This window comes from Apteryx mantelli, chromosome 23, assembly GCF_036417845.1.
Source record: "Apteryx mantelli isolate bAptMan1 chromosome 23, bAptMan1.hap1, whole genome shotgun sequence".
Taxonomy (NCBI): Eukaryota; Metazoa; Chordata; class Aves; order Apterygiformes; family Apterygidae; genus Apteryx; species Apteryx mantelli.
This window is the reverse complement of record NC_090000.1, coordinates 6,940,220-6,952,398: the sequence shown is the minus strand read 5'-3', so window position 1 is coordinate 6,952,398 and position 12,179 is coordinate 6,940,220. Positions and strand designations below refer to the sequence as shown.

The 12,179-nt window shown below is 39.5% G+C and overlaps 1 protein-coding gene across 4 annotated transcripts in view; it reads right to left on the bottom strand.

Annotated features, from left to right (window-relative positions):
• Nucleotides 1-12,179, bottom strand: part of ZBTB44 (zinc finger and BTB domain containing 44) — a 41,891-nt gene that overhangs the window by 20,469 nt on the left and 9,243 nt on the right. For all 4 annotated transcript variants that reach the window (XM_067310113.1, XM_067310114.1, XM_067310115.1 and 1 more), the window contains exon 2: nucleotides 791-1,860. In XM_067310113.1, the coding sequence (XP_067166214.1) occupies nucleotides 791-1,808 (1,018 nt within the window). In that variant the 5' untranslated portion in view covers nucleotides 1,809-1,860. The remainder of the gene's footprint in view (nucleotides 1-790; nucleotides 1,861-12,179) is intronic.

Below are 12,179 nucleotides of genomic sequence, written 5' to 3'. Positions count from 1 at the left end.
AAAATTTTGGTAATTAAACTACAAATATTGTAAAATGTCTGTCTTCTGACTTACTAAAGCCATTCAATGCACTCTGAGCAAGGAGAAAAAATGGATTGTTACAGTAACAATCTTTAAATATTAGCTATTAATAAACAACAGCCTGCTAGAAGAACCCAAAACTGGCTTCAAATTGTCTTTCATGGAAAAAAGGTTTCTCTCAGCATTTGGCAGCATTTGAGAAGCAACTTGAGAAGCAAATCCCACAGAAATGGAAAGATTCTCAATATTATGACTGGGTGGTTTTGTTTTTGTCTGGGACATTAAGATGACAGTGTTAGACCATTTATTTTGCAAATCTTACTACAAAGGCTTTCTGTCATGATTATACAAGGTTTTATGTTTGAGGCAAAGTACCCTTCCATCCCTCTGTGGCTACAGCCACAAGTCTTTCAAATTTGCTGTTATGACTGAAGTCAGATCATGCTTTCGACACTACTGAAAACAAAATTACATCGCCCAGTTAAGCAACCAGAGGTAAACAGTGGTTATCAACCTCTTTTGAATAGGGAGGCCTACTAACAGGCTTACTTTTCTTAGCTGACTTTTGCAAACTTATTTGAAGAGCTCTAAGTCCCATCCCTCCAGCAGGGTTTCTATGTAACATTTCATAAAACAGGGGAAAAAAAGCAATTTCTTGAAACTAAAGCTATCTAAATATTAAAAAAAAATTAAGCAGATTTCCTCCAATAAAACCACAAGTGCAAACGTATCTATTTGTACACATATCTAACCCCAGAAATGGTCATACCTATAGAGGAAGATTGTGGGCTGATCAGGAGATCTTCCTGAACTTGCTCGCTTCCGGGGACTGTCTGTTGATCACTCAGAGAACTCTGGGATGCGCTAACAGGCTGTGATACTTCCTCATGAACTTCCTCATCACTTAACCTTTCCACTTTGACACGCACGTCTTCTTCAATCACAAGGGGTGAACTGGCTTTTGTGCTCTCACAAGTCACATAATCAGTAATTCTTCTGTTTGCCTCGGAGGGCCCAGGCATTTCCAAAGTCCTAGAATTCTCCACCTGCTTCACCTTCTCAGACTGAAGTCTTCGATCGATTCCAAAAGGAAAAGTCCAGGGGAAAGCTAAGGAGGAGTCTACAGGCTGATTTCTGGACTCTGGGTAAGAAGTTGAAGGATTCAGCACTTGGGGGGAGCTTGTTTGTGTGTTACACTTAAGAGGGCTCTCAGGAGACATAACGATGTAGCTTTTGCGCTTTCTTCGTGACTCTCGGCAAACAGGAATGGTTCTTTCCACTACGCTGCATTCAGAAGAAACTGGAGAAAGGCTGCCGTCTCGAGAAGTAAAATTGCAGTTTGCACTGCTTTCCTGTCCTGCATCTAGCACCTTCTCTTGCTGGCTGTTGGGCGTATTCCATAAAATGCTTGACTTCATGAATTCGGAGCATGTGCTAGCAACACTGAACATTTGCATATAGCTGGCTGCAGCCAACACATCAATAATATTTTCTGTATTAATAGATAGTGTTGCTGTGTAAGCATATTCCAGAAGAGGTATAAAGCCAGTCACTGTCACATGGTGCAAGTCTAATACACTCTTGCTCTCATCTTCTGCTTGGCCAACGAGTTTGGAACGGAAGAAGTCACTGCAGGCTGCCAAAACCACCTTGTGCGCCCTGAAGATTTTGTCCTGGACACGAATGGTGATGTCACAGAAATGTCCATCATTGCGAAGCATGTTTAGCTTTCCAAGCATCTCCTGGCTATGAGCAGGGGAATTATGAGTAAATGTTTTTACACCCATCTTTTCACCTTTCTGCTAGCGTTCTTTCCACATGCAAGAGATCACAGGTATCCTAAAAGAACAAAAAAGACTCTGTCACTTACATTAAAGTACATTTCATCTCCAAAAGCAAAAGGTAAGTGAATTCGTGATTATAAGGCTCTGTAGGAAGAAAATTATTCCACTACAGCAGAATACTCTGGGGTCACGTTTTCACATTTTTTTAGGATCCAGACCGTGACATCATGGATTAACTCTACAGCAACGCACTTACTTACTTGTAATTTGCGAAAATGCAAAACAAATTATTTGCAATCCATCATTAATACAATCTTCTACATTTCTGCTATTGTGAACTCAAAGCAAATTCCCAGCACAGTTTTGGGAAAAACAAATGTCTGTAACACTAAAAAGAAAGTATTTTGAAACTATCATCTGTGTAAGAAACCTGTTTTTTTTTATTTTCTGGGCTCAGGAATCTATTGCTCATGGTTTTTAAACACTAGGGACTTTGTTGAATGATTCTTTTAAGTTAAGAAGACATTTGCTTGGGTCTGCTTCCAAATGTGCAGGAGCAAGCAAACCTCTCAGAGAAGGTATTTAATACTAAAAGAGCTTCAGAGAAATTATAGCACAAATTTTCAGAGGAGGGAGTTCAAGCTAGTAAACATAAAATAACAGTTCACAATAGCTCCGTTTTGCTGCTGTAATGCAGGTACCAATCGCCTAAAGCTGCTTTTCATAAAAAATTTTGGACTAGGATGAGGGGTTATTGAAAATTCCTTCAAAAACACAATGGATTATAAACCTCAAAGTAAAGTTCTGATTTAAGTCAAATAGACACAAATTGATTTTATGTATGATAAATAGTAGCAGGAGTGTAACTTCTTTCTTCACATAAAAAATACAAACTATTTCCTTGGGGACCAATTCTCTTCTATGTGGTAGGCGCAAACGTGTGGGTTTTGTGCAAGGTCCTGAAGGACTAGGAGGGACAGGATGCCCCACACCGTCTGGCAGCTTTAAGGCTGCAGCAGTACCTGAAAACTGAATGCCTTCGATTTGACGGAGGAGGAGGCTGATCCATCATTCAATCCCTCTGCAATACAGTGGGGAAAGACACTCTGCCAAGCTAGGTGCTATGCCTAGAAATCCCCTGCAATGGAACCCCAACGCTTCTGCTGCCACCAAACCCCCTCTACTAGCAGAGGAGGGCACAGCATCTCCAAACAAGGAAACGTAGCTTATAAGACTGCTCAAATTATTTCTGAATTATTTCTTTGTTAAGAAAAAAAAAAGCTACAATTTTATACCTTTTTAAGAATCCCAGGCTTCAATGTAAAGACTTCTGTGCTCTATATGCTTCACACAATTTACAAAATACAGAAATACCATCACCTTGTGATTAAGCACCAACAAGAGAATTGGATCTGACTATTGCCTGCAGTCAGCCAGCTTCTTCACATTACCCTTCTCCCTTCCTTGCCATGGATGCAAAAACGTACCACTCCTGCAAATTGCTCATGTGGAGCTTTGCAGACACAAGCAGCACTGCAAATCTGGAACAACTTACAACAAATCCCACAAGTCTTAGTACATATTTAAATGACAGCTGTCAGAGCCTACCCTGTTCTACAGATGTTTATACTGGGCATTTTCTTGTTCCTATGATTTCACTTTTCATACTGCAATCTCTTTCAGACACAGGAAAAATATATCTATTGTACAGAATGGAGTAACTTAACATCTAACAATATACAAAAAGTCTGAGTCAAACTATGATGGCCATTTGGATTTAAAATAAAATTTCACACCACTATAGAGGAAGAAGTTAAGCACAGGCAAAACCCTCATCTTCAGTGAAAGAAAACATATTGACCTCAAGAGGCATCTGAAGATCCAGATTGTTTGTTCTCCAGCATGAATCAAACGAAAAGCATATTTAATTGATCTCAGACCAAAACACTGCAGTAAAATCTCATAGCAGCACATTCTAAAATGGCCTCGGGATACCCTTCCTTCTGAACTGCCATTAACTACAGCAATTCCTTGGTACCTCAGAAGTCTAGAACTACTCTTCTTCAGTAAATGGATGCAAAAATATTAATACATATGCAAGGACTGCCAATAGCCTTAATATAGAATATATACACGGTATTTAGAAACAGTACTGATACACAAGTATAAACAAGAAGAAAAATCTAAGCAAGCAATATTCCCAATTCTTTGGAAAGCCCAGAAGACTAACCACTGTTTTCCTTCTATATTCATTTGAATGAGTAATTCTCATCCCTCCAGTCTCAAAGTATGAGAGCTCTGTTCTGCTCACCTCCTTCAAACTCTGTTCTGAACCGTTCCTTGTCCCGTTTCCCTCTTCCCACCCGCCTCTCCCCTCTTCTGGCTTCCTTTCCCCTTTCATCTTTTACTTCCTTGACCTTGATCTGGTTACAGAATTTAAAATAAAATAACGGAAGCCAGTGATGTGCAATACATTGATTTAAATTTGTTACAGAAGCGGAGTGCCTGTCACAAATGTGGGATGTTGCTCCATTAAGTCACTTGTATAAAATGACTTTCCCCCTCATTCCCCTGACACACCACCATTCAAACAAGTGGCTCCTAAACAGCCTTCGGTGTAGACAAAGGATGCATGCATATGCATGGCATTTTCAGAAAAGTTGGCGGAGCAAGGGGAAATAATATCAATTACTTACATTTAGTAAGGTAGTAAGAACTTCAAATATTTTTTAAAAGGTAATTTAAGCAATAAGAAGATATTTTCCATATGAAAAGGTGGCCATTCTAAAGCAACTCAGGTTTTTAAGTGGTTCCATTCCTGTTTTAAATCTTTTGTTGATGTAGGGCACTTCTATAGTTGCAGTAAGTCATAGTAAGGAAAGAGAGTAGAGGGTTGAGACACTACAGCTTATCCTCTTAGAATCATCATCATTTCAAAATGACATTTTCCCATGTCTTATTACCAGTTATTAGATAGACTGTGACAGCTATTGTTATACCGTAAGGCATGGGGTACTACATTCAGAAGTGATTAAAGAACCAGAAATTACAACTAAATGTCCATGGTACCCTGGGAGTGTTTGCATGGCACAGGGGAAGAGGAAAGGATCAAGATGCGCACAGGAACAGTGATAAGCGGGTTGGAGCTGGAAATGTTACTGGCTATCTTCTAGCCACGAACTATCAACGGCAGATCCCCTGAGCCTGGACTCGGGTTGGCATCAAAGAGATGGTGGCTTGCTTCCCCTTCCCAGCTGTTGACACCGTCTCTCCTTCTCTCCATGTACAATCCCCCCACACACACTTATACCCTTGCCCTGGCCCACACTACATTACAGTATTTCAAAGTTCAAGTAAAACACAGTGAAATTTAAACAGTTATTTTCAGAAGTTTTAAAACTATCCTCAGTAGAACACTTAAACGTGCATCAGAGTTGTGCTTCAAACTTTGCCTCAGACATTTGTCTTACGGTTTGGGAGAATGGTTTTTCCAGTGTGCATTCCCACACTGGAAATGTGTGGGAATTCACCACCCTGCCAAAGTGCTGATCCCAGAACAAGGCGAAAATTTAAACAAGAGCACTTCAGAACCTCAGTGCGGAGAATTTTCTGACTATTAGCTGAAAGCAGTCTGAAAGTAAGTGTTACAGTACCAAAGACTTCTTAAAATTATGTGGAAAACTAGTTCAGTTTTTTTTTTTTTTTAATCCTAAAAGCATTAATATAGACCTGACCTTTAAGTAGTTTCAAATAACTTAGCTCATGCTTACTGTTTCAAGGCTATTAAAAACAAGTTTTAGCAACAGTTATTGGTTCATATATACTAGAGTTAATCTTGTTTTGCAACAATGATTAAACACTTATGTCAAGTTTCTGTGCTTAGAAATGATAAACACATGAAAATGTATACTATGCTTTGTAAAGAGAAAAGAAACTACACCAGAATTGGAAATTTTTGCTTATGTAACCCATCTACTTTCATATACCCCAAACTTAGCATCTTATTCACCTCCTGCCTTACATTATGGCTCAAATCATTGTTTTTGAAACACGGTACTTATAAGGATCTTGGATTTTCTTTAGAAGAGTCAGTGGACCAAACTCATACAGCTGTTAGGGTTCAATTCCTGACTTAGCCACATCATTTTACAACAGAATTGAATCATTTTTTTAGCATCACAAAAGTATCACCCTATCTTTAAATTCTATGTCCCGACCCACAGACACCTACAAAGTATCACAAAAACACTAACTTTTCTGAATACTTAAAAAAAACCCCAGATTTTAGATATGTAAATGCTATGCTGGCTTTAGTGCCCCAAAAGCATAGGAAATTCCCACCCTCATGCTCATTAATCCCACAAGTGCATTCATTCAACTGTGAGGCCATGTTGTAGAAGGTATCACTACAGTTATCATTTGGGGAATTTATTTTTAACCTAGACCCCTTCTTGGACACAATTTACAGCACCATCCATAAACAGTTGTAGCAGCACAGCGGCAGAGAAATCTTTTGTGGAGATAAATGCATGAACTGGAAAGTCCTCAAACCGCTAAATTAGAATCGATGTGCAACTACACTCTACACAGGAATATTAGTCCGATAACATAGTTTTGACAACACACCTCATCTCTAACTATTCCTTCAACAGATAGCAACTAGCTACTCTGGGAGAAAGAGAGAGCGAGAAGAGAGAAGAACATTATCTCTCTGTCAGCATCCCATCACTGTGCTCATCAGTTGGCCTAATAAAAGGTACTCTCTCTCCCACCCCACCCCCTAAATCTTGCCTTGCTTCATTTGACAAAACTGTTGGCTGGAACTGACAAACTGTTCTCATTTAAAATTAATCAACAGCATTTGCTAGACTTTGTTTAAAACAGCATTTTAAGTCAGTTCAGTAAACCTAGTTTGAACTCATCCCATCACGGCCAAGCCTGCTGGTACTTAGCGAAAGAAAAGGCAAACACAACAAGGTTTCTTTGCTCAGTATTACGTCAAAGTGCAGTATTCACTTTGGTGTACTGGAATCTCTGGAATGCAAACCTGTAACCTTTAGCTGCAGTGGGTGAAAGGACCAGGGAAATGAACCATCAAGATAAGTATGCAGTGTTTTAGAAGTTCAGTTTCCTCTAGAATAGCATACTCATAAGGGTACAAAGGATCTAGTGTTAAGTTAGTTACTTTATAAACACCAATTATGTTAAAACCTGAAATAAATGCTGAGCTGCAGTCTATAAACTAAGGCTGAGGTGATATTACGTCCTGCAACACCACAGCATTCAATAATGGGGCTGACGTGATCCTTGGACACTTCTTAGTTCTGGAACCAGACTTTCATTCTCCAAACTACTCCCACTTAACTACCCTGAGACACCAAAATCTGTATCCTGTGCCTCCCAGCTCACAGGAGGGCAAGTTTCAGGCTTTTTCTGTTCTAAGGAGTTTGCTTTGCGTGGGGCTTTTGTTCTCAGCCGGGGCTCTCAAACTGCAGGTTTGACAGCCCTTGCAGAAGAGCTCTGCACGCAGATCCCATTTTCATAGGAAAGAATCACTGATGATGAGATAAGAAACTCGGGAGAACTCTCCCCAGGAGCTTTAATGGCACAGCAATTTCAAGTAGCAAGCTGAAGACGAGAAATACTGCAATCCTTCTATGTACTGTTAACAGTAATATTCCCTTTCACAGTGGAAAGCAGATAAGAGTGCGTTTTGCTTTTCATACATTCTCCAGAAGTACTGCATTTGATAAGATAATGCCATTTGTTTTGTAAAAACCTGTTCTTAGTACACCAGTTTTGACAAGTTCATGTACCAGAGCTTTTGAAGCCATTGAGTCCATCTACTATTACTTCTGTTTGTAAAAAGCATTTGTTAGCTTCTTTACATTTATGTATGGTTTGTACCTACATTCCCCACTTCAGCATTTTTGTAAGAATACATCTTGAGGACACTCCGGTGGCAAATTGCTTCCCAAGCAGCTACCTCTTCATCTCTCAAATTCCTGACAAAGAGGCCATCCAAAAGAAGATCTTCCTAAATTTCAGTCACACACCGTGCACCACCAGAAGCCAGTACAGAGAGGTGGCTGGAAGTATTCCAGAACCAGAATGAAGCTTCCTAGAGGTAGACTAAAACACTATTAGGCAACAGGTATGGTTCAAATGCGTAAGTGCACAAAAAAAATGCTACATTCATCCAGGTCTGTGTAAATAGCCCAGAGAATTTTTGAGTGAAAGAGAAACTCAAAGCTCCCAGGCCCCTAGCTGTTTAGCACTTATGAAAGCCATGTTGCAGCAGTGAGCCCCCACACTGATCTTAAAATCAGTTTGTAAAGATCTAAGCAAATCCCTCATGAGCGCTACAACAGTTGAGGTTTACTAAGCCTAAGTACCAAGGCTGCTTCTCTTCACAAAAAAATACTGAAAAGATTTTCACATCTGGAAATCCTGCACCATGTCAGCACCAATGGTAACTCTACTTGCTTGGTACCAGCCAAGGTAAACCGCTGCAGTACCAGATACAGAGAGGCAGGTGCAAAAGGACGCACTATTTCTGTATCGTCGGGGCTTTGACAGACAAGGAATATTCATAAATTAACAGTAATCTGTAAAGGACATGGAAGAAAAAGCATTTGATAGTTCCTCTTCCAAAACCAACTCCTCAGGAGTAAGAATGGTCTGGAAGGCCCATAAAATATTTATTTCATATTCCTAAATTTCACTAAAATTAAATACTATAATAATACAGGGGCAAAGCCACAACTGTAACATGCCATGAGAAGAGAGCAAAAAGATGTGTGCGGGCATGGCAAAGTCCTAGATGGCAGTTACAGCGCTCTGACTCACACTGATATTGCTATCGAAAGCATTAACCTTTAACGTGGATAGGAAAAGAATCGCTCTGATGATGGAAAAGTGAGCTCTGCACAATGCAAATCTAGTAGATGCATTTTAATTCCCAGAGCTGGTGAAAGCATTGAGACAATTAGCAGGGTGCCAAAAACAGCAATTTATTCTACAAAACAGTTTTATTGTAAATTGAGATGGTAGCTCAGCTGCAACAGAAAAATTCTGGAAGGATAAAATTAGAAAACATGTACAATGTTTTACATATACATTTTAAAGGAAGGTCGAGAGTGCAATTTTTGCAGTAACAACAAAAGACTTCTCTCCCTTCACCTGTGACAGCGGAGTCTAGACTATCTAGTCAAGTTTGCATGACCGGAACCTTAAAACTGTTTCAGTGTTTGCTGCTACCCTCTGTGCAAGGTGATATCTCCCAGCTCCTGCTGGGTCTTGAATTTAGAAGGAGCCAATATTCCATCTCTTCAAGATGTCATAGCTCCCAGCCATTTATCAACCCTGCAATTTATCACTTAAAACCCAGTACTGTCTTGGGCAACTGTGCCTTTATTGATGATGTTGTTTTTAATCCATGTTTTAATCTACCTAACTTTTGAGGTATATTCCCATAAAAGATGAGCAAAACTCACTTATTCAGGATTTTAGTTTTAGTTTTAACTGTTCATATTACTAGGGTCAAGCATGTAAGCTCTGATCAGAAACTAACACTGCTGCTACAAACGCTCCCCTCAAGCCCTCCACATCCTGGAGCACGTCGTTTACTCAGTGATGAGGACACTGATATACAGTGAATATGAGGCAAATGGGAGTGCTCACACTTCTGTAAAAATTTGCCTAGAAAAGTTTTATTTATCCTAACAGTTATTTATGAAATTTATTAAATCTAAAAAAATTTAGCAATAATAAAAATATTTTTAGGATAAAACCCTACATATCTTATTTATCATTTATCCTAAAAATACTTATAAAAACAAAACACAAAAATCAAAAACCATCTCAGCCCTCTCTTCAGTTTTTTTCAAGATGAGCCTAGGGCCTGTTCATCACAACCGTCTGTCATCCTCATTCATCAGCTTGAAGTGGTTTCCAAAGTTTTGACTGAACAGAGCATGCTTCTGGGCAGCATTCTTCCAAAACTCCAGTAGCCCCGTCCCTTAACTGCTACGGATCTCCGGGCACGAAGACTGAGAAACGTGTCCGCTTAGCAAGGGTGTTGTGATTCAGAGCTGAACAAAACTGAAGGGGCCTGTGAGAGAAGCCAAATATCTTGTTAGAGACCTTGGTAACACACTACCAAATCTCCTCTGCAAGGCAGGAAGGGGACAAGCTTTTTTTTAAGTTTACTCCTGTACATATTTCTGTTACCTGATTTCAACCTCGTTCGCCAAAAGATGGGCAATATCTTAGCAACGTTTTTCTCTTCCTTCCTCAGTTCTGCAGAACTAACTTACACCATGAATATTAAACACAAACAGTACCATACCTGCTGCTAAAGCAATACAGGTCAAGAATAAACCAGAAATATTTGCTCATTTCTAAACACCTAGGTTGTACTAGTTCTAAAGTATGAAGCCCTCTATATAAAACATACAGATTCTGGAGTTAGAGAGGACCAAAGTCTTCCTCATGCTACAAAATTGCCTCAGCATATAAAGACAGGATGTTTGCTTGATACACGAAAAAAGCAACGTTGTCTGTAATGAAAAACAGAGAAAAATGTCTACTACTTTAATCCAGAGTAATTTAGAATATTAAAAATAACATAAAACATATCACAGAGTTGTTCTTCTTGTGACATGAGGTCATAGCAAAGAAGAGGCAGTAAACCATTATTTTTCAGGAATGGCTGTTTTTACACATAATTGTTTAATGCAGTGTGGCTCAGTTTTCCCCTCTCACCTCCTCACGGTAAGTTTGTTTTCATGAAGTCAGATGTAAAAATTCAGTAGCCATGCCCCAGGAACACGACACGAGATATTGTACAGGCTTACAGGAACAAATACTGGAATCTGAACAGGAGTCTACATTAGAACCCACCAGAGAAGATGGACACGTGCACCCAAATCAAGCTACATCTGCTGGTAACGGTGCCTCCACAAATCTCTGAAAACCTGCCAGTGATGGAACAAGATACAGGACTTACCAGCTTGGGCTGACACATCTTCCACTGTATCCTTTGCAGACTGTATTTGTTTGAAAGCCCCAAAGATGTGCTGGGACTCGGAAAGGAGCTCTTCCAACCCCTGCATCTGGCAGAATTAAGAAGTCATCTGCCTGAACATAATAGATTACAGATGCCAAGGCCACATCCATAAAGCCTACTAGGAGCCACAAACCAGCAACAGACTCTCGTGCAGCTCTGTCTTGTCACTTCCTCATGAAAATGACACTTCTGGATTTATTCTTGTCCCTTATCATCCCTTATACATGGCCTACAGGAAATAGCCTACAAGATTTTCTTCTGACCGATCTCAAGCTGGCAAGAGAATTTAATCTTATTGTAAACCTTTATTTTTGTTTCTATTGCAGGAACTGCATGCCACTTAAGTCTCAGGTAGAGAGACAAATGAGAGTTTTGGTATTTGCAGCTGACAAATTAGGTCTATCATGAGGCAATGCTACAGCACATAATCAATTCACAAATAAATCAGAAAATGGCTACTGTGGAAGCATCACAGAGCCGGAATTTAATGCACTCATAGTGACATAGTGAAATTTAAGTTACTAATGGTTTTGGTCCTATTGGCTCCTGGGCAATGAAAATTAGTTTGCACAGCACTGCAAATGGCCAAGGCCAACAGCAGACTCTTCTGACTGATGGGAGAAACTGAGAGTTGACAACGGTTGGCAACTGAAAAAACTTGTGAACCCCTGACAGATAACAGAGCTCTGTATGTGATCACTGAGTGTGCTAGATTAATACAGCCGGAAGATTAAAGCATAGCTACAACTCCTAGTCTAGATAAAACCTGAAGATTAAAGATCAAATTATAGGTGTGTGAAACATGTTACCACTCCTTTCAGTCAATCAATCAAAGAATGTTTCCATGAGAAATTGCTGTGATTATAAACATGCAAATGGGTATTTTAATTCTCAAGGAAAAGGTTTACTAGGAAAAGAGGCAAGACTGTTCAAAGATTGTCTCATTTTGTGGTACACACCTGCCAGAAAGCTTGGCAACATTAACACTGTTAATTTCATCCCTCAAATATTTAGTGCTGAAGCTCTGATTATTTACAAATACAGAGATGTTTTCATCTCTCAAAGATCAGCAGTGATATACGATGAGGTGTTTGTACATAACTGCAGGAATCTGGCCAAATGAAAACAATCTGAAGAAAAGGAAGAATGAAAATTTAAAAAAACAAATAGAAAATGGGACACCACCTGTGTTTATTGAAGGTAAAGTATGTTAGTCTAACTTGATAATGTTTTTTTCAGAAAAAAGGAAAAGCCGTGTATGATGAGAACTTCATCAAAACGTCTGAACAATGCGACATACAAAG